The 24,484-nt window shown below is 28.0% G+C and overlaps 1 protein-coding gene across 1 annotated transcript in view; it reads right to left on the reverse strand.

Moving 5' to 3' along the window:
- Positions 1–8,888: 8,888 nt before the first annotated feature.
- LOC129987942 (zinc finger protein aebp2-like) overlaps positions 8,889–24,484 on the reverse strand; it is a 42,365-nt gene continuing 26,769 nt past the window's right edge. The window contains exons 4-6 of the mRNA XM_056095955.1: positions 22,214–22,341; positions 18,110–18,177; positions 8,889–14,664 (exon numbers count right to left, since the gene is read on the reverse strand). Of these exons, the coding sequence (XP_055951930.1) occupies positions 14,514–14,664; positions 18,110–18,177; positions 22,214–22,341 (347 nt within the window). The 3' untranslated portion in view covers positions 8,889–14,513. The remainder of the gene's footprint in view (positions 14,665–18,109; positions 18,178–22,213; positions 22,342–24,484) is intronic.

Consider the following 24,484-nt stretch of genomic DNA (forward strand, 5'->3'; position numbering starts at 1 on the left):
ACTGGCTTATATGCAATTCACCACAAATGCATTGTTCAGAGGCAATTTGATACCAAAACACGATATAATTCGCGAATGGTCAACAATATGTTGATAAATAAAATACATTCAATCCTGTGTAAATTTTTTTAATTAATTTTAAATTCATTTTTCTTAATGTATCGTTTACTCTCTTTCAGCATGACTTTAAAGACTTCTTTATACTTTTAATCAAGAGGGATTAATACATATTTATTTTCAGAGCTACTGTATATATAGTATATGTTACGGCCAATATGAATAATCGGTTATTATTAATACTAACCTGTCATTATTAATAATAACCAAACGGGTTAGTATTAATAATGACTCGTTAGCATTAATAATAACCGATAATTCGCATTGGCCGTAATGTATATAATTCAACTATGTAATGTAAATCAAATCTTCTCAGTTTGAAGGATTTTCATTTTAAAACAAGGTTTTAAAGCCAATAATCCAAAAAATTACTTTTCATGGAGTAAATTGGTACGAAAGATTGTTCTTGTTTCTTGGGCACTTTCTCTAACATTCAGAGCGTCTGTTAAACCTAATTTACCGTTCTATAAAGTATTGCTAATTAAGAAAAGATAAAATACAAATAACTGGTTAAAATATCTAATAGTTCACCATTTATCGAATTATAAACGGATGGTGGAGCAGATTTGATGCTTTGATTTATAGAATACCCACCGATTACTTGCCCACGGAATTAATTAGATTATTAAAATATTTTAAATAATTAAAACCCAACTGCATTGATTGTTTTTATAAAAAATCGTGCGAAATTCAGTTGTGAAGATGATGGTTATGAAAATTTCAATCTCTCCCTCTTAGAAGCTAAAGGCTCTGTAACTAAATTTAGAAGATTGGAAAATTCCGAGTTAGACAGCTAGAGAGTGAAAAAAAAAGAATAATTATATAATGATACTGAGATTTTGCAGCCATAAGTATGATATTTATGTATTGAACCAAATGCGTTAAAAGTAAGCAATATTTTTTAAAAATATCTACTGAATTTTTTTCACTCAACTGTAAAACAATATATATAATTTTGATAACTATGTTGCGTGAGTTCTCAGAGGAAACAACTACTAAAATATTTTTAATATTTTTGATTTATCTTTTATGCTATTGATTTTGTGCAGCTCAAATTCTTCTGTTTATTTCCTGCGCATGGTCTCAAATTTCAAAAGAATTTATTGTATACATTTTTAATTATCTGAATTATTCATCTGCATGTTGTCATTCTGTTCACGTTATCATAAATAAGTCATTTTTAGTATGAAAATACAGAAAAAAATACTCATACAAAATATGACATATTGTAAAGTCTCGATCCAATAACAGGTAGCGTTATGATCAAATTCTTTATTTACAGCTTTATTACATAAAAACAACTCTTTCTAATCTAGGTTAAATGAATGATGCTATTTACAACAAGAAAATTAAACAAGAATAGTTCCTCGAACAATTTCGAAGGAAATAACTTTACAAGAACAGCTAACAGGCTGTTGGCGTCTTAGGCTACTCCAGGAGTAGCTCTCGGAATGCACCGAATTTGCTTCGGGTGGAATTTCACTCAGAAGTCCGATTCACACGAAGCTTCTCTCTCCTTCTTCCGAAAAATCTCACCTTTTATTTTCCTCTCAGACTCCACCCAATCACCGTTCAGCACAACCTGAATCGTCTCTGGTCGCCCGTGGGAAATGTCCATTGATGATCCACCCTCCACAATGGGAAAAATGAAGGACATCTGGAGTGTTTGACACTCTCGCCTTTCGAAGACAATATTTATTTCCCTGGGAAACGCACGTGTGGTTCCTTATCTAGATTAGCACTAATTGGCCAGATGACCGTACTTAAAAAGAGGGTCTTCCATTTGGCAATCTGGAGGCACTTAACACTGTGGGAGTTTCGTTGATGAAGAATGGCCCGGAATGTAAATTATCGGGTGTGGGAAAAAGGAATGTCACAGTGGTCACCCAGGAAGAAGCTGAATCATTACAATATGTTTAAAATGAAAATCAGAGAAAATCCGAAAGTCAATCAAATTGAAATCATTGAATAAATCACATTTCTTGATTTTAAGAAGGCATAAAAAACTTTTTTATTACAAAATGTATTTGGAAGTTAGTGCTGGAAAATATCAAAATTAAAAGCTTAGGGTAACATTTTTATTTGAAAACTTTAGATTTATTTAGAGTATTTTTTTTATAGTTGCAGATCCAAAATATATATATAAAACGTAAGGGGCACAGAAATTGAGCTTATTACTAACTAGCCGCCTTTGGCGACCAGCTGGTTCGCCATTCTTAATGTTCGTTAAAATTTTAATAATTACGAAGCATTTTTTTATACGAGTACTGAAAACAGAGCCGCTGAGTATTTAAACCTTATGGGCACTAAAGAATATCATTCTTAATTTATGTAATATTGCAAGAAGTTTTCTACAAAATTTTCTCGGATTTATCATGAACAGATCAATAAATTAACAATTTTTAGTTTTAAATGCAAGAAACTCTAAGAAAATAAACAGAATCGTTTGAAATAATCGGTCGGAAACATGTAAAGCCTATCCTCGTTAGCATGGGAAAAAAAACTGAAGTTTTACTGATTTGGTGGTGGGGAAATGAAAAGATTTTTTGGCTGGAAAGTTAGTTTTTAATTAATAATTAAAATTCTAAAAAAAGGATCCCAGGTGCACATTCCTGACTTCCAAGGTATGCATGTGTCAAATTTAGTAGCTATAGGTCGAACGATCTGGCTTGTAGAGTGCCAACACACACACACATTGAGCTTTATATAAGTATAGATTGTCGAATGAAAAAAGTCAAATATAAACAAAACCCCATACGAATTTCAGACGCTTCATTCATTAAACACTTTTACAGCTGTATTGAATGAAACGCTTCACTTAGCTAATCAATGGAGCTGCAAAATATTATTAGAACTATTCTGGAGATATTTTCAATAATGGATTTCAAGTGATTTGTTAGAAATTTTAATTAAACATTAGGCTATATTTTAGCGTTTTTCTGCTATAACTTCCGAAAATACCATTGTGCAAAAATGACTTTTGCACTGTTTAAAAATTTAAAAACTTATTTTTTTAATGATACTAATTTAAAATGCGGGTAATTTTTGTGATTTGTAATTTTTTTTTTGTCTAATTTCTAGCAATAGATTATATTGTTGCTTTGAAATGCAAACTGCTTTCATTCTTTCATCAAATATTTGATCGCGTGATTTTCTTCTTTGCTAAAAATTATAGAAGGTAATATTGGTTAATAAATGCATAATTTTTAAGACGAATAAAAAAGTGAGGTTGCAATACTGCGAAAAATTAAAAGATAGATAGCTGGACATTTTACGCTATACTGAACGACTTACATTTTAATAGCGCTATGATGCAATGGGCAGATCTCCGTTGGAAAGATTTGTATGCATAATTTATGTAAGACAATGGATGTGAATGAAATCTAAACTATTTAACTGAAATTAAATCTAACCAATGTCACCGGCGAATCAGGTGGCCCCGAAAATCGAATAGATAGATGGCTATGAATATACAATTTATTCAGCAATTTAAAACAATAGAGAATTGCACTATTCTGCAACAGATAAACTACAATAATATTTTCTTTACTTTATCTGTAGTGTTTTCTGACATATAATAATAATATTAGAAGATGAAATGCATTGTTACATATTTCAGAGAAACAGTGAATTTTTAAAGAGATAATATCTATTTAACCGCAGTTTTGTTCAATAATTCAATGTTTTAAAGATTGCTTCAATTTCAAGAAACTGATTTGTTTTTGTGCGGATTAGAGAACTGATTTTCATTACAGAAATAAAAAATATATTTCCAAAATTAAAAATTAGTATATTGGAACTTGCAACTCTCTCCACTTTCATTTGGTGTTATATACAGATTTCCTGGATGGATGTTCGGAATAGTATGTATTTACTTTTTGCCATTTATTCTCATGCTGAAAATTGTTCGAAAGTAAAAAGCATACTGGTTGCCAAGGCGCAATGCATTTCTCTAACCAAAATATAAAAGATGATGCAATTATTTCTACTAATTAATAGTAAGTTTGTGAAGAGAAAAACGGTTCGGATACTATCTTGCATGAAACTGCAAACCTACCTCATCCCGAAACGTTTGTTTCTACAATAACTATGAATCAGTTCACCAATATGTTTTTCGAATTCTTAAAATTCGAAAATATTCTAGCTCATCTTGATACAGTTGAACAAGATGGTATTTCTGCTTGTGATGACTGAATTCTAAGACACCAATCATTTTTAATTTCTCGTATACAGAAAGTACAGTAATTTTCAAAGAATCCGGGCTCGAGATTCTGATGAATTTCTACGTTTCAGACTTTCCTGAATTTGGAAAACATACTTTTGGCATTATGTCTGTATGTTTGTCCGTCAGTCTGTCTGTGAAGTTATCGTGAACTCAAAAAACGCTTTAAAATGGACGGAAGAAATTTGGTATATGGTCTTTGCACCAAATTTGTAGATTTCTAACAAATTTTGAATGAAATCTGTCCCTTGAAATGCTGTCTATCTAGTTGTCCAAACACAATATTTACAAATTGAAGAGAGCTATACTCTGTTTCACCCTAACTTGGCAGTATTGTAAAAGGCAGAAAATGTGACGCTCCGCGTTGGGAAAGATTCCCCATCAATTCCGAGTTTAAAATAGTTAAAATGCGCAGAAATTTATCAAATAATATCATAAATTACAGAAATCCTTTTTTTTATCAGTATGTATTTAAAAAAAATTTTCAAGTTAGAAGGGCTTATCTGTTAAGTATTTTGTAAATAAAGCGAACGAATAAAACTAAGATTGACATAATGAATTCCACTTTGGCTAGAAACGGTCTTGAAGGTCAAATATTTGGCGCGCTTTTCTTTTACGTCTCCGCCAACTCAGCTTCATTCAGTTCGCAACCATTATCATCTTTCGTACTTTTTTATCCTCACTTTTTTACCAGCTGATATTTTTGATACTATTAATCACATTAGTAGTTATTAGTTTTGATTATTGAATATTTATTCGATTCGTCATTTCTATTCGCTTCTGAAATGTCTGAAAAAGTGTTATCGACTACGCTGTACACACCTTCAAGACGAGTGAAACCAACAAAAGTTCAGCATGCAGAAACATATTAAATGTTTATTCTTGACTCCGAGAAAACCCTCAAGATTCTATCGATCAAATCATCGATAAATTTTCGCATCTTACAGGTGTTTCGCACAGTAAGGTTTGCACTTACAGTTTTCCGTTTGAAAAAAGAAATAAAGGCATCCAGTCCTTTAAGTACCCCTGGGAAGAAACGACCAGGCTCAGTAGGTAAACATTCAGGTCTTGTAAAATATGATGATTTTACATTATCCTGTATTTGATGGAAAATCCATGCATTTTTTCGTAGAAATGAGATCCCAACATTAGATAAAGTTTTAAAAGATGTGAGCGATGATACAGATATCTTTTCGAAAAAAATTAGCTGAACTATGCTTTACAGAATATTGAAAGATTTAGGGTTTTCTTTTGAAAAACGATGAAAGAAATGAAATAACTTTAATGATTTATTAAAATAATGTATCAATAATATTGAAAAAAAATAAGGAAAAAATTAATTCTCCGATTTAAAATAATATAATAAAGTAAATAAATATTTGCTATTTGGCGAAAAATTTGCGAGATAAAGTTTCGCCGGCGATTTGCATTTCTAGTAACTTTGTACTTTAAAGTAACCCAGTTCTCCTGACAACGACTGCGATTCGGCATGCCTAGAATATACACTACTGTCAAGTTAGGGTGAAACAGAGTATAGATGAATAAAATTTGATATAACGATTTAAAGCCCAAATGTAAGTATCTATCAAATTTGAAACCATATCTATCAAGAGGTTGACTGTCCATTAATCTGTACTTTCATAAACGTGATAACATGACAATTCAAAAACATAATGACTTAAATATATGAAATTTGGTTTGTGATTTTACAACTACAATTGTAGTTTTGTGCCAAAATTTTGGTTTAATTGATGAGAAATAAGACTTCCAAATTACATATTCGGCATTCTGGTTATTGTGAATTAGTCGTATCGATTAATCATCAAAGACTGTACTCTAATAGACTTTTTCATTATTATTGTTCGCTAATTACAATACACAAGTACTTATTAGAGTAAACGAATAAGTTTCGGGAGGGGGGGAGGCATTGATTTGGCAATAATTAAATACAGCTATAAAAGGACCAATGAAGTTTCTGAATTAGTAGACTGTCAAAAGTCATAATTTGTTACTATCTTTTCTTACAACAATCTTCCGTGTTTAAAAGGATGGACAGCCTGATAGAAAGTAAATGAAGTTATCGATAGTCTTCCAGTATATAGTTTCTGTATACATTATTTAATTTTTGTTTTTGTATGCTTTCATTGTGTGGCATTATTTAACTGCTTGGTACATATATGTATTTTTTACTTTCAAATTTACTGACAGTTTTTCACCTGAATTTGGATTTATAATCACGTGTTGTTATATGACATGGCTGAATACATTTCTATAAGGAATTATCTTTATGGAACTTGGAGAAAATTTTGCCAAAGATTCTGACAATAGAAATGTGCGGGAAACATCCAGAATGAAACATTGCTATTGGTCTATATCACATTTTTAAAGAAATCATTCGAAAATGGGTATGCACCAAATGACTGAAATTCACTGTTTACACAAAAATGTATTCTGTTTTTATACAACGGACAATTCAATCATCTTTTTTTTGTGCATAATTAAATTATTAATAGCGCCTACTGTTGGCCAAGATTTAATATAAATAGCAAAAGGTGAATTATTTTAAGGCGATTTCTCGCCAATGTAATCGCCCAAAACTGCAGCCCCAAAAGCTTTGTTACCATTTCTGGCCGACCAAAATGTTGGGCTTTTGGCGAATGACAGGATTGTGATGTGTTTGGCAATCAACCGTATATTAAATCTTCTTAGCATTATTGTTTTGCCACCACTCGCTTCTGCTTTCAGATAGTTTTCTTCAATGTTTCCATATCTGTCGTGGAAGAACTTCTGAAACAATTTTCTCCATCTTGTTCCAAACGACAATAATTCAGAATTAAAAAAGAAGATTAAACTGAAACATATCTCACACATTACCAGTTGTAAACTGCATGTGCTAAGAATTTACCTCTGCAAGGCGGATTTGGATATTAGCTAGTTTTGATTTGCATCTATTAGTGGTCAATTTAGCAGTACTCCTTGATTTTCAGTTACCTTTTAAGCTCGAATAAAGTAAGAATGAGGCTATGTCAAACGAAAACGTTTCATTTTCGTGATGCCAAATAACACGCGAAACGGGCTTAAAATCTTCCGGAAGAAACCCCACTAGTGAAAAAATGCAGGTGGTCATTTTTGCAGCTGTATTACACAATCCTAAAGATTCTTTGGAAAAATAAAGAAAAAAATAATTTCAATCTAAGAAAACAATGTTCTGTATGTATTCTTTCCAGTGTCATTTATGCCTAACCTTCAAATATTCTTGCATCAAGTTGCATATTTAAATTGCAAAAGCTTTGAAAAAACAGTATTATGCAATGCAGATATCAAGACAGCTAAAACCTATCAAACCTAATTGAAAGATCACATTTCTTTCTAAGGAACATCAGTTTTTTCTTTCTTTCTTCCTTCTATAAAAAGAAGTCACCGCGAAAGTGTGCACCATTGTTGCTTCAATAGTTCCATGATGTTGTCAGCCGAAAATTTTTACCGGTAAGACTCAAGATTAGCATCCAGTTTCTTGCCGAGCGCAACAAAGTTGTGAAAATTCTTACAAAAACGCGTCAAGAGTAGGATATAGGAACAGATGCCTTTTAGAGTGGCGATAAAAAATGCGAAATGCTGAACATTCAGTACAAAAATTTCGTTTTTAACTGCTCGAATGAAGAATTATGTAAGTAGCATAATTCTTCGTAATTTCTATGCCTGAAAAATTAGATATTTTTTTAATGGAATGTTAGTCAGTACATTAGGTATAATAAATTTCATTAACTCATTGATATCTTAGTAAACTGACGTCATAGAAAAGCATATAGTCAGACGGTATCAACATTACGTTTGTCATGCTATTATGACGAGACTAAACGACACTTTTTTTTTTCTTTTCACAAAGTTTCTGGATAAGAATTTACCAACTATGATACGTATTCTTTTGAATTCCAACATGCTTTATGTTTAGTTAGTTATGTTTAGCTCTTTTCGATAATGTAGTCTTTGTTTTGTAGAATATTTTAAAATTCTTACGGTTAGAGCAGTGACCCATTTTACAGATCTTTTATTTCTTCATAAAGACCAATAGATAATGCATATTTAAGAAAATGCACAACTTACACAGCAACAAATGCCTATTTTTGACAATTTTTACAAAAAAGGTAAAGCAAATAAAAATCGAAAAGAAATGGTTATAAAGATTTTTAAGCAGTTTTTTCTTAATAACATCGGAACATATTATACCATTACATCACATTAAAAATAAAAGCTTTTAAGTAATACCAGTTTTATTTCCGAATATACTTTTTCTCTCATTTTAATAATTTTTTAAAAGAATCATGCAACAATAATTTTTGTCGTTTGATAGTTATTGTGCTCGTATACACATTAAATAAATTAAACATTGATTCCACATGGCAGCAGGCTGAGAAGCAATAGTATAAAGTAGAAAATAAATTTAAAAAATTCTGTTTAAGACACCAATAAAATTGTTTTCAAAAACTGATTTTGATTAAGTTTTAAAAGAACAATACCAAATTAAATCTTGGATACAGCAAACAAAAAGGAACTGCAAAGTGTTTTTTATTCTTAACACAGGAACAGAAATAAAACATTCATAATAATTTAAGCGTCATACATATACATAGCTTAGACAAGGAGAATATGACATTCTGCTTGTACATGGCTGTGCACAATTACATTTATCATAAATGACTCCACTAACTGAAAATACAGGCTGTGATTTGATTATTACATTGTTTTAAAGAATACATATAAATTAAAATAAATATCAAAAATACAAATGATATTCACAAACTCAAGATAAATAAATAGTTACACAGTTTAAGAAGTAAACAGCCGAAAAGTAAAGTAAATATATATATATAAAAAAAAAGATTATACTCAACAAAGTCGATCTGAGTATTTGCTTTTTTGGTCATGACATGAAAAGGGGGATGAACAGCCCCCTCTGAAATGGCAGTGATGGAGTAAGCTAAAACAATGATGTATTTTCTCCAAGGTACATAAAATGGAGCACTAGGAAATGAACAATGGCAGTGTTAGATGCAATATTAATGAGACTGTATTGCTTGTAAGTATGAATTCCTAACAGATTAATTTGTAAAAAGAAATAAAGAAAAGAAAAATCAAAGCACACAATAAATCCTCCTCATATAATTTTGAAAATTGTATAACCAAAGATAAGAATTAAAATGGACTTTCTGATTTTTGTAAAGAACAACAGAGGTAAATTAAAGGAGTACATCTTCATACCAATGAGGTTGAATTAAACCTTGATAGCTGTTTTGCAAAAAAGAAAATCTTTATATGATTTTATCTCAGTTTTATCATGTCCACTTTAGAAACTAAACAACTGCAAATAGTCTTATTTATACAATTTGCCACACTAACATCCTGAAATAAAGTATAATCAAATTGAAATTTTGAATTTAGTCAATGTAAGAAAATTCCATCTACAAAAGAGATAACAATAAGCCCATAGTTGACTTTTTAATAGCATCAAGACATTAGATGTCGATTTACCAGCTCCAAAACAAACACTTTGTCAATGAGCAATCATAAAACCAGTTCTCAATTTAATATTTTGGATAATGTAGATGTATTCTACAATTATATATAAACAAAATTACGAGATCAAATTTAAGTAATAAATTTAACAAATTTGTTAAGAACAAAACAGATATTCCTCCAAGATAATCAATAATAACATTATAAATGAATTATAGAAACTAATTTCTGCTAACAAATTTAGCTTACTTAATAAGCAAATATTAATATACATAATATTTCTTCATATTATATCTATATTCCAGATAATTAGCTTCAAAATTGCTATTAAAAGTATGACATGAATATAAAATGGGAAGGATTTATTGTTACAAAATTAATTATAATAAATATGGTCTTATTATTATTAAAATAAAAATAAAGAAATTATTAGTTACAAGAAAAGTAGAGGCAACATTTCAATTGTGAAAAGACTAACAGACCAATTGTTACCAAATAATGAAGGAATGGGAAGGAGCAGCTTCTAAATATTCCAACAATATGAAAAAAAATAATCAACAAAAACTGAATTGCTCTGAAATACTTCAATGAAATTACACAAAACAGATTAAAAAATTTCCTCCTTCATACTATTTTAAAATAGCAAACAAGAAAGAAATATTAATGAAGAAGTTTCGAATAGAAGCTGCTATTTGATACTTCTGATTAAATAAAGAATTAAAATGAAACACTCGGTTTTTTTTTTTTTTCACAGGCACTATCATTTTTTTATTTTACAAATTATTTATATTTTAATGAGATTCTAAACTAAAGAAGAAAAACTAACAGAAATTAGAGATCTTTAAATACCTAAATATGAACATTGAAAGTGATTAAACAACACCATCTTCATTTTTAATCACAAGAGACAAATGGAGAGAAAAATATTAAAAATACAAGAAATTCTCGGCAATTTATGCAAAATTCAAACATTTCTTTCGAATATGAAACAGTCTTCTGAAAGGAAGATATATTTTTTAATTAATTTAAGTGAAAGTCAAAATAAATTAGTTTCCAACCACTTTCACAGGGCATTCCTAAATAAATTAAAATATATCAAAGGAAAAGACTAACTTTGCATAAGATAGTATTTACTTACAATTTCATCACCACTACTTTCCTCATAACCTTGTATTACTAAAAAATTAATTAAAAGAAATAATAAGATTATATTTAAAATAAATACTCTTAAAAGTTATAAATTCTACATTTCTAATGCAACTCATATGAGCAGCCTACAATTAAGATATAGAAAAAGAAATAAATTATATCTCTTATTCAATGAAAATGACATAAACAAAGCAAAATGCTCCATTTAATTTTTGTACAGAGAAAGTAAAATAAATAGAACAAATATAAAAATTAATGAGCCCATGATTGTAACATACTTTTTAATCGCAGATTGTTCAAATGAAATTCAGAACACATGTGGTGTTTATATGGCTTTAAAATGACTCTACAATTAAAAGTACCGAGAAAATGGATAAAAATGAGCACTTTAGTTCAAAATGGTGAATGCAATATTTTTATATATTTACAAAATAAAACGGTGGGTAAGTATAAGCCAGAATTTCTCAGAATTTATGCATATATTTTTATTAAATGCAGATGATATGGACTACAGCATTTTATTTCACAATTTAATATTTCCTTGTAATTAAATCATGCCAATAAACAACTGACATTTAAGAACGGCATTATTGCTATTGGAAATGATAATAGCTTTAAATATATCAACAATATCATAAACAAAATGAAGCCTTTTGGGATAATGAAAATCTATTGCATATTCTTTCTTAATACAAGGAAAACTACATTTTAGATACTGAAATACCTATCACATAAACTACAAAGACAGAACTCTATGCTTGGTTATACTCAAAAACTACAGTAATATGTACATAAGAAAACGCATCATCATGCAAACATTTCCTGTAAAATATTTCACATTTTGTTATTTTGACTAGTAATGAATGGATAACTTAAAAACACAATTTATGCAAACAAAGTCATCCTTATTATTATTTTAAATAGCAGCAATTTCAAGACTGCAAAAAACTAAGATTTTGCAACAAAAACATTTACTGTAAATTAGACAGAAAGCATACCATGCTAATAATCGTGCACATACAACAAAATAAGAAATACAAAATAAAATATCACATCATAAGCAAATGACTATGAAACCAACATTAAAATAATATTTACAATTCATATGAAACATAAAACATTTATAATTAAAAATTTATTACAAATGCTAATCTCCTAAAAACGATTTCAATATTAATAGCTTATTTAAAACATGAAATAAGACTCCGATGTTCAATAATTTCTATATGATCCATTTAAATTCAATCAATCTCAGCAGAAAAAAAAAATGTTGGAAGGCATTTTTAATTACAAGGTATGCTACAGGTTTTTATTTCACTAATTACTGTACAAATTTTTGAAACCTAAATATTTCAAAGTGCTGCAACAAAAGTGAAATGAAAAGATGAAACCTAAGAAATTACTGGCCTTGAGTATTTAGTTTGATACAGATAAAAATGAAAACAGTGCTCAGGATATTTGTACTATTTATCACAGATATATGAATCACTATTTAACTAGGAATGAGAAAAACTAAGATCCTGCGGTTTAACAGTTGCCTATCACTGCTACAGTAAGCAAATAGGGAACCCCTAAACAAGGACGGAGCAACTAGACAACATGAAATGGCTTGCTACTCTTAATAATTACATATAGCAACACCAGAAGCCATTCTACAATAATTCTTCATTTGATTTAACAGGTCAACCATAATAGAATAAATGTATAAAACAGAAAAAGTTACAGATGAATAGAAATTTTTTTTTTCTTGAAAGTACAGTCATCCTTAATTCAAGGGAGTGTTAAAAAAACCCTGAGGTATACAAATATTTTGATATTAAATACTGCCATACTAATAATGTTTAACAATATTAGCATTGATGACTTCAAAAAACAATTCATAATTAGACTGATATTTAGAAAAATGACTATATGATTCTTTATGAAAAAAAAAATGATAATACATAATGATATAATTATCTGTACAGAGAAATACCATAATATATTAAATGAAAACATTCTACTGATTAAATTCTAAACTTGTAGAATAATGTAGGAAAAAACATGAATGATTACTTATTGTTAAATTTCATGCAGAACTTAGTTTCTACATAATGTAAAATTACTAATTTTTAATAAAAACCTCAAAAATTTAGAGTAAATTATCAAGCTTAGTATAACAGATACTAAAATAAATTTATACTTTTTTAAAATTGAAGGAAAAAAAAAAAACACATTAACAACTAAATAAAAACAGCCATGATTTTTACTTATACTGAAACCTGAACGAAATGCATTGCATTATTATAATGAGCAATACTAAAAACTAAATACCCCCAGACTGAAAAACAGTTTATTAATAATGAAGGAATTTGGAATTAATTTTTTATTAATAATGGATGACTGTTTTAAACAATGAAAAAAAAATCAACCAATTATAATATATATATCTTCTCATATTATTTAAGATATTAAAAAAATATCGAACTATATTCACGAAAAGTTATAATGAGCAACTAAGCAAATGATAAAAAAATGATACAGAGGTGGCGATGGCATCCTGAATAAAATTGATAAACAAAGACTGAAAAAAAATTATGACGATAAGTTCCTGAGGTAGTACAATAAATAATAGCTATCAATATGGTTTACAGTTCACAGAAGACAAGAACACTAAAATCACAATGGATAGACAGACATAAACATTTTTTGCATAGTCAATAGCATAACAGTCAAAATACAAGTATTCTAACAGGAAACAGTATAGATTAAAAATACTGATATTAATATTAGTAAAGCACTGTTGTGTTTAAGAAAATTGTCACTAAATTATAAATACAATATAATTATTTTTTAAAAGGTAAAACATAAAATTGCTTAGAAATTTTAATAATTTTTCCCATAAATATACATTCAATTCATTGTATCTTAAGAGTTAAAAAAATTAAAAAACGATAAAACTTTTGTTAATATCTTGATTAATTATTTATTTCATTCTAAAACCTAGCATGATGATGCTCCATATAAATATACAGACTACAATTCTGATTCCCAGATGTAAGCAAATTATTTTGGTCCAACTGTAACCACAGGATCTAGAACCATATTGATGTGTTTGAATCAATTAATAATAAACATTTTGCAATAAAAACTCAGGATTCATTTAATGCTCTTCAGTTATAATAGCAGAAATAACATAAACTCCTACAGAAAATAGCTTCTTAATAAATGGGTACAAAGGCACTGGCTAAGTCTTAGTTTATTTTCTTTCACCTTTTTTTTTTTTTTGAGTTTGCCTTCTTTGTGCCTACACTATACCACTAATTACACTTTGAACAAAACACACTTTTATACTCCCAACTTTAGATACACAGCCTTAAATTCCACCACTCCAATTTAGCTACAAGGGTTCAAATAAAGTCTGCTAAAACAATCAGATTTCTTGCTTGTTCAAAGATTGATAAATGTTTCTTGTTTAATGCATGGCACTTTCAGGAACATGTTTCTCTCAATGTGTGAATAAAATGGAGATTCACTTTCGTCGTTGCTTTACCCGTGGTGAATCATCACACTCCTCTCTGAGTTGTGAATTTAAAGAGACCAGAACATCTCGTGGCAGTGATGAGTACGGAACTTTCTTACAACAAAGAGCAGACTCTTCTGATACCCAACAATCAGGTAATCTAAACAAAAAGATTAACATGAAATTAAAACATTTAAGTAGCAAGTATAAAGCTACAAAACATTTTGTCTCTAAGAAAACGTTTGTGGCTTTATTTTTAACTAGCTGCCTTTGGTAATCAGCTGGTTCGCTGGGAATTTTGGTTTGCATTTACTTTCACTTAAATCTCTCATGCATAACTTAATATTCATTATTCCCTTGAGAAAGCCTTTTGAGCATGGGATTGTGATAGCAACTAAACCTATATTAACTGGACTAATGCCTGTTCTGTGACTACAAATGACAAAATTTCACTTTCTTTGACATATGAACAACACAGATGTTAAATAGACTTTTTTTTTTTCCTTTTAGCTTTCAACAAAGGAAGAAATCACATAATACATGATGAAATAATAAAAATGATTTGAATTTCAGCAAAGCAATGCAATTTTATTGTTCAAAATTAACATTTTTTTAATGCCAAAAATGGGGGGGGAGGAATTAACAAAATTACAATAAATAATTTTTTTGAATTTCAAATTTATGTAAAAATCCTGCTGAAATCTTTAATTAATTAAAATTTCAAAACAAACATTCTGAAGGGCACAATTTTGTCTACTAAAGTGTATCTGCACGAAATGTGGTCTGCCTTGTAAAAATTTAACACAGACAGACACATGCACATACCTGTATTATTAGTATAGACTAGTATCACAATCTAAAATATTTTAATCACAAAACTATTGGCATTAAAAAAAAAAAAAAATGCTAACTATAAATGTCACAAAACGTTACAATTTTGAAATATATTGACTAAAATATTCTAAGCAATCTTGAGGGAGAAGGGGAGGTATACATGACTGAGAAACCAGGCTTAAAAGGTCACATTGAGCAAACAAAAACAGAATACAAATACTAATAAACACAAAAATTTGATCTGCCAGGCAATATTTACATTTGCTGGCTGGGTTAAAAATATCACATATTTATTTACTTTCACCAAACCAATTACAATTGATTGCTTGAAACACTAAATATTATTCATTTAAGTAAATTGTCCAAAAGCCCTTTAATGTTTTACAATAAAAACCGAAAAAACTAGACCTAATATGTTGGTCGTCTTTCAAGGACATATTGTCAGAAATCATAGCATATACAAACCAAGCTTCAAACATGCAAAATCCCCCCCCTTTTTTTTACAAATATATTAATCAACACTAGAAAATACATGCCTATCTAGATTGACTTTTAGCCAACCAGTGATATCTCAGAAAAATATAACTGGTTGGCTAAAAGTGTTAAATTTACTCTAAAAAAATGCAGTACAAAAATATAATGCACATTGGCAGAGTGCTTATGAATGAAATGATTTGTTTACTTTCAGTGGAGTGTACCCTATTCATACTTTCTATCAGAAGTAATTTTACTAAAAGGAAAAAAAAAAAAAAAAAATTCATAAGTACAAAATAAAATTTCTGCATCAAAATAATTTTTTTTTTAATGAAATCAAAATTGCATTGACTTTTAGCTGATCAATTATAATAATAATAAAAAAATCACTAGCATGATGGTTCAATGACTATTTTAGAAGTATAAATTTCAAAAAAGATAATATGAATGAATTTCGTAAATTTTTGTGGCAAACAATATAAAAAATAATCGTCCTCGCTGTCACATTTTTTTTTTAAATAACAAGAAGCATGTTTATCTATAGTGTATTAAACAAGCTAATTTCTCATGCCTAATATTATTTTTAAATTATACAGCACTTTGTTGAATACAAAGGAAATTATAAACAAACATAAATTAAAGAAAATGTTAAAAAAATATTAGCAATAATGCATACTTCATGTTGTCCATAACATCCATTCATATGAAGAATTTAGTAATCCATTAAAAAATGTTTTGGAAATAATAGCAATAATGTCTGATACTTCATAATTCAACACACACACACAAAAAAAATCTCCGAGAAAAGAGAGAGAGAAAAAAAAATTACTGTAAAATAAATTGTTTTGCAATTATATTAATGGGTCAGCATTTTAAAAGTGGTTTTATACCCAAGACCAACCAGATATTAATACCGAAAATTCACACTTTCGCTCTTGTAATATGTGGCAAGATCTAGGAGCTGAGCTTTAGTTAGGCTGCCTTTTCCCATAGTAAGCAAAACTATTTTTACTAATTATGTCGATAATTTGCTGTTCAGAAAAAAAGCAAGAAAAATATTTTAGCAAAAATATTATATATTTCTACATATATGCAATTAGATATGGTGGTTAATCTATCTGTTTCAGGCTATCAGTAAAAGTTTGATTTTTATAGTTTCATTCTATTCATGAAAAAATATCAGCAAATTATCATATTCAATAAAAAATACCAATTTAAATAAAAACTTCCATTTTATAACAAATTTTCCTGACTTTTCCCAACCTCCCAGAATGCCTTGACGATTCCTAGTTTCCCTGGTTTCTTAGTTGGCTGGCCACCCTGAATTTATCAAAATAATGATATTTTCCCCAACTCTTCCATTTTTTTGTCCTGATCGCTCCATGTTTTCCTTTTCTCTCTCCGAAAACACACTTATCTGTAGCAATTTGATAGGTCAGCTATAGAGTATTTTTCAGGATTGATTTTAAGTTTACAATAATTATACCATTTGTAGATTTTCCATTGCATTCCGAAGCTTCTTTGAAATGTAATCTAAGGAAGTATGAGGCACAAAAGATAAAAATGTCATCAACAAAAATTGAGCATTCCACACCAACATCAAGAGTTACAGAGAAATCCACAAGGAAAATTACAAAAAGTATGTGTGAGATAACACTACCTTGAAGCAAACCTTTCTGAACAGTTTTTGTTCAAGAAAGAAAATTTCTCCAACGAATTTATTTAAAGAACTCATTGTACGATCCTTTACCAGGAAAAGTATTTACATATTATATATAATCTTATGGATCTAAATTTATGCCTTCAAAAGTGCCATTACTTTGGTATAGTGGTAAGAAGATATTCTACTATTTTAAAAGCTATCCGAGACAGTTTTAAAACAGTAATGATTAATAACATCCGACTTCAAGTAAGTATTATCATAATCTTTTTTAAAATGGAATAGGATACTGAATACTTCAATTAAAGGAAAAATATACCTTTTTACAAATCAATTCAAATAAGGAACAAATAATTTCAAAACTATGAATAGTTTAAAATTAACCCTTCAACTGGCATAGAAAGTTGTTTTTTCTATATTCAAGTGTTGATATTTCAGGGAGATTCAAGTGCTTGCAGTTGCTGAGCTATGGGTTAAATATTGGATAACTGGGAAATAATCAAATCATAAATAATGATTTAGATTATGACAAGACATTGTGCAATATTTTACAGCTCTCCCCTATCAAAAACATAAGTCACATAAAATAAATGAAACATTTTATTAATCAAGTAGATTTCAACAAATTACAACTTACATATTTTCAGGCATCCATTGTAACAAAACTTTGACTTCTCCAGATTTATCTGTTCTTATTGCTTTGACCTAATCAAAAAAGTATTTTAGAATCTAATAGCAAAAATGTGTACATAAATAATTAGTCATCGGCAATTTCAAAGGGTGTCCAAAACTCATAAAAGAAAAATATACTCATATATTTGAAAGTTTATCAGAATAAAAGTGAAACTTAACGAAGTGCTATACAAAGTTTTTAAAGCAATTATATATTTGCTTTAAAATCAAAAATACTAAAGTATCTCTAATCATAGAAAATCAGATATATTGCTTATATAAAAACAGCTTTATTAAGACCAAAAATATTATTCATAACAAATATGATATACAAATCTATTAATTTTATATTCTTGAAGTTTATAGAAGAATATTGTTGCACTTTTTGTAAAAACTGGAAGATCTATAATTATTTGACTACAAAACAATTTGTACAGCAACTGACTATAAATGATTGTTTAATCTATAGTTAAGATTATGAAGAACAACACAGACACTTAGCAATCCACTTTTATGCTTTCAATCAAATACATGAATTCTTTTGGTTTTAAAATTAACGTTGAAATAAAGATAAATTTAAAGGACACCTAATAAAAGAACTAAAAAAAATATCATTATAAGGATAGTTTAATAATAATGCAATTTAAGTATAATGATTTTTTTTTTGTTACATAATACAAACCAAAATAACATTTGCCATGATAAAATTAAAATTAACAAAAAGAAAATAAAAACTAAATCAACTTTGGAATGAAATGGAAAGACAGAATATTTTTATGTGCTAGCACAAAGTACTTGAAGATCGTAAATATAAATGAAAGATTTGGCATACCATGCTTCTGTAGGAAAATGTTTTAAAAACAATTTTCCATACTAATTTACCTGTGTTAAGTAAAGAATAAGGAAAAATAGATGTTAAATATTCTTCTGGAAGTTAAATTTAAGTTCTTCACAATACGTGCAATTATGTAGTCCTATATGAAGAGAAATAAACTTAGATAAACATGTTCACCTAGAAGAAGTGGGAAAAGAATACCAGAGATATTAATACAAAATAACACATGCAGAAAAATATAGCATGACACTCTTCACAGTAAAGATGTGCAGGGCGTCTACCAAATTTCATTTGCAGAAAAAAAAAAGAAATTGTGACTTATTATTATTTATTTTATCAGAGAATCAAGATAATGTATTGCAATGCCAAGATTTGCAATACATCAGCTTTACAGATCATCTTTGCAGATTAACTCTTTCTAATGGAATATTAATCTGCAGATCTCCAATCACCCTAGAGATAATACTGCTTTCTTGTTCTATTACATCACAACATGTATGATGGATAAGTTTATTAAAGGAAGACAAGAAATACATCTAAATAAAGCATAGGTTTCACTTTCCAATAATTTTGAAAAGGACGAGAAGGAGTGTGTGCACTTTTCTGTTTTGCAACAAAACTTCCTGTTTTGACAGCACATTTTGTTATTAAGAGATACAATCTAACTTTTATTTTATCATTAAACAATTAGAAACTCTTAGTGATAGTTATTGCCAATTTAGATCTTACATAATATATTTTATTTATAACTTCTAAAATTTGTTACAACATTAAATTTTTTTAAAAATGAACATATATTCTGATATATAAGATTTGAACTTTTTCCACCTCTCATTCTTTTTCAGGTGGGGAAAAAAATTTATTATTGGAAAAGTAATGGTCTTGAAGATGGAATATTAATATAAAAATGGGTAGTTAATGCAAAAATTCAAAATATAGTTAAAAACATTAGAGGAACCATTTAAAATTAAGACTAGACGCATTTAAAATGTTAAAGAAACAAAAAGAAGGATTTGGCAAAAATTATCATAAAAGCAAAATGAATTTTATATAAAGAAGTGTAACCCTTTTCAATGAAATAATAAATAAATATAAAAAAAAACTTATCTAGATCAAGAAAGGCAAGAATCTTAGAATTTAGTTTTGATTTGTTCTTTACTATCCACAAAATAAACTTTATTTTAAGATCAAAATTTTTATGGAGAATTTCTTTATGTTAAAATAATTTTATAACCCTGAACAGAAATATACAACCCAAACTGTAATTTGGACCTTTATCACGATTTCAAAGTTGGTAGACACCCTGATGTAATATGAAAATATGGTATATATTTTTGGAACCAAAAATGTGTTTAGTACTTAAATTAACAGTTGTGCAAACATATCACACTCTCAAGCAGTGAATATCTATTAACTTTAATAAAACTCAAACAGAATTATGACAGGAACACATTGATAAAATATAATTTTATTTCATTATTAATTTTTTGCAATCAAATAATTTATAGTTAAATTGTGACTATAAATTCACAAATTTGGAATAAAACATTTAAATAAGTATCACAAGCAAATGACATTCTCTTTTTCATTTACTTATTTTTTGATGCCTTCTACTGCCATTAAATTCTCTATTTTTTTAAATAATTTTATAGTTTATGTCGAAATAATGCATTTTCATTTTATGTTGAATTAGCTTCTTAATTTGAATGAAAAAGATGAACTAAAATCATTTACTGAAGAAACAACAATTAACATTTCATTTCAGTTAGATTTCAAGAAGTACGAAGCTTTTCAGAATGACAGTATGAGGGGTAGAAATGACTATATATCACTAATATATTGTTAAAAATAAACTTTGGAAATCAACATTTTACAGGCAACCTTCTTTTGTAAATATTCTAATAAGAATAAACTTTCTTTCTATTATGAAATAAATAATCAAGATAATTATGACTTTAGAAAACTCTTCTATATAAATGTAGTGAATTTCAATTAAAGGAAATTTAGTGATTTAAAACATTGGTTAACATAGGGTTTTAGCTCAATGGAGATTTTCATTTTTTAGTAAAGAAATATTCATAACAAATAATTAAAAGAAATGTTTGACATAATAGCAATGCACAAAAGAAACTTTGCAATCACTTGATTAGATTATAGGAAACATACATACCTACATACAAAAAAATTTCATGAAAAAGAAACATTTTCATATCAAATTATATTAAGAAGAAATAAAATGTTTTCAGAATCATGCAAGTTTACACTTTTTTTTTTTTTTTTACTTCCGTATTTACATTAATTTACCCCCCCCCCCTACCAAGAAAATCTCATAAAATGTTCCTGAATTGTCAGGGGTCTGTTTTTGTATTGTTCAATAGCTCTGGTTCATTCATTAAAGATTGCCTTTAAATTCTGAACGTAAGAAATTCGATACAGCAGCTGTTCAAACAACGTTAAAAAAAAATTTAAAAAAATGCAACCTTATGTTCATTTAAAAAAAATACTTAAAAAATTGTATCAATCATTTTGATATATATATCTAATCACTAACATCCCAATCAATTTAATGCAATTCTCTAATGACTTCTTTGAATACTGCAATCTTTAAATACAAAACACATTTCTGAAATCCTTTAAATTCAGTAATAAATAAAAATTCTGTGATTTCAACTAAATAACAAATGTTGTCTTTCATTACATGTAATATCAAAAAATATGGAATGTTTGTAACACACCATTACACAAGAAGAGAGAGAGGGGTATCCCGCTGTTCCACATATTGATAAAACTACTTAAGTTCATTAGTTAGTTGAGTTAAATGAACCTATAACCATTTCTTTTTAATTTAGAAGTAAAATTCATTTCAGAATGTACTAAATTTTCATTCTCTAAATTTTTGATTATACAGTGTTTGCAGAGTTAACAAAGTCCACCTTCTTTTAAAACATTTCTAATAATTAAAAAAAATTATTTTGTTCATTATAATTATTTGTAAAAATTAACTAATATGGTATACAATATTTTACCTTTACATATACTTCCTAATGTAAAATCTTATTTTAAATGAAGTTCATAACAAAATTTATATAACTTAATGGCTTCTGTTTCCACAAACATTTTTTTAACCCAATAAATCCATTACATAGAATTTATTGTATCCTGTGTCTTTTTTGCTTTGATTTCTTCTTAAACTTGTTTAAATAAGCAAAAATAATTTTTAAAAAAATCTCTTACCCTGCTGTGTAGAGTAATGAATCCGTAAGGGTTATTTGTACTGCCTAAAGGCTTCCCAGAATGAATTTCTACAAGCTTGTATCTGATTTGCTCCATGATATTTGAGTCGAAGAAATCCTCAGTTTTCCCTGAAAATTAATTATTTTAATCAAAGAAATTTTTTCATAAATTCCCTTCAATTGAGAATTGCTAAGATGTTTCAAAATTACTTTCAAGTCTTAGATAACAATTTTGTAAAGGTAATAAAAAAGTACAAACACCATTAGGGAATCGTGAACTATATATGATAATGAAAATAAAAGGTTAAACAAATTTAATAAATAATATTTTAAGTAAAAGAAAAATACAAATAAAAAAACAATTAAATGTCACAAAAAATACAAATTATAAACTATAAGCAAATTAAAAAACAGAAATAAACTTTTTTATACATTTATAACGACAATAACAAAAAAAAAAAAAAAAAAAAAAAAAAAATTTAAAGACATGAAGAAAAGAAAAACATCTGAGCAAATAAACAAATGAAGGCAAATAACTTTGATTGCTAGAATTTTTTTCACAAATTTCTGAATTAAGAAAGTTCTTAATCCACAAAACAATGAATTAAGAACTAGCAATGAAAGTGACAGATCAATCATCAGTTGGATATCATGAAATACAAGGTCAGTTTCACTCAAATGCAGCAATAATTTTATGTTGCTCAGTTAAAATTTTTTAAACTGATTTACATAAAATTAATGCAGCATTCGATGATGTGACAATCATATTCCCAAACTGTAAGCTACTTGTAAAATAACGTAGAAGAAAAACAAGTTTTAAAGAAATATTTGTCCTAACGGCAAATTTATCTTTTGATTTCTTTTATTTATTAGATTAATTTTGGAACCGATTTTTTTATGGCTCTATTTCCATTGAGTGTAACTGGCCATAAACTACAGAACAAAAAAATTCCATTATGCAATAAAACCTACTTTCTTTCAACTTGAATTATTGAAAAGGGGAAACAAAATCTACAAATACTTTAAAAATTAATACTATCAGAAATTCATTATCTTTCTTAAAAATACACATAAGTTTTGAATGCCCTGTGTGGAATGATATGTTAAAATCCCACATTTCATATTTTTAAATAAAAGAATAATGAAGATTTCTTGTTTTCTTTAGAATGATTATTAAAATTAAATGTTGTTAAGGTGACGACACTATGCATTCTACAAAAAGTTCATCTTACAAAATGTGTCAAAGGCTGAATTGTAGAAAAATCATCTACAAACTTTATGAAAGTGTTATGGAATGGCAAAAACTTACCAATTTCTCAAAATATACGCATCAACAAAGTTTTGCAAAAATTGTGCAACCCAAGCCACTACATTTAAATTCTTTTGCATGCATTTAGAAATCCAAATAACTAGTCACAATTTTTTTTAATGTGTTTCCCATAGTATAATGTGTGATTCTTAAACAATTTCCACAAAATGAAATGATTTACAAAGTGTAGAAAATGCTTAAAAACTGCAAATTTTACTGTGGTATTCACTAAAACTAAATAATATGAAATGCATTTATATTTTTGCAGTACTTAGATGACTGGAGAAATTGTGAATTTGGCCTATTTAAATATTAAATTTCTGTATTTACAGATTTGTATTAATGTAAGCCAAATAATAATATTGCTCTATCCACTGATGTATGTAGAGTGATTCCACTGAAGTGTGTCATTACTAGCCCATTCCCAGCATAGACATTTTTTGTTAATAGTACCCTGGAAGTGTAAAAGAACTGGAAAAAAAAGAATGGTTATTTCATATATTAAAAGTACCAAAAATAGAGAATATCATTTAAATTATAAAGATATTCTTCATTATGTGGGAAGTCAATTTAATACAAATATTAATTATAACAAAACATCAAACTTTTTTTTACCATGACATAATACATTATGAAATAAAATCATCATGAAGACAAGAATTGCATAGAGAGCATGCATATAGGAAATTATTATTTGAATTTGTGAATGATTTTGTAACAAGTGAGTTATAATAAGGAAGAAAACAATTATATTACTATAGTGTAATAGCTATATTTAACTTAAATAACTGAGAGGAAACCATACAAAATAAACAATACATACATTCAACTTTTAGAAAAATAAAAATCTTGCAACATACACATTTAAGTCTAAATCATGTTTTGAATCAGAAATATAATTTAGAAACTTTAAGTGCTTCATTGCTACGAAGGGTGAAGCCTTTTATAAACAAAAGAATTACA

This window comes from Argiope bruennichi, chromosome 10 (genome assembly GCF_947563725.1).
Source record: "Argiope bruennichi chromosome 10, qqArgBrue1.1, whole genome shotgun sequence".
Classification (NCBI taxonomy): Eukaryota; Metazoa; Arthropoda; class Arachnida; order Araneae; family Araneidae; genus Argiope; species Argiope bruennichi.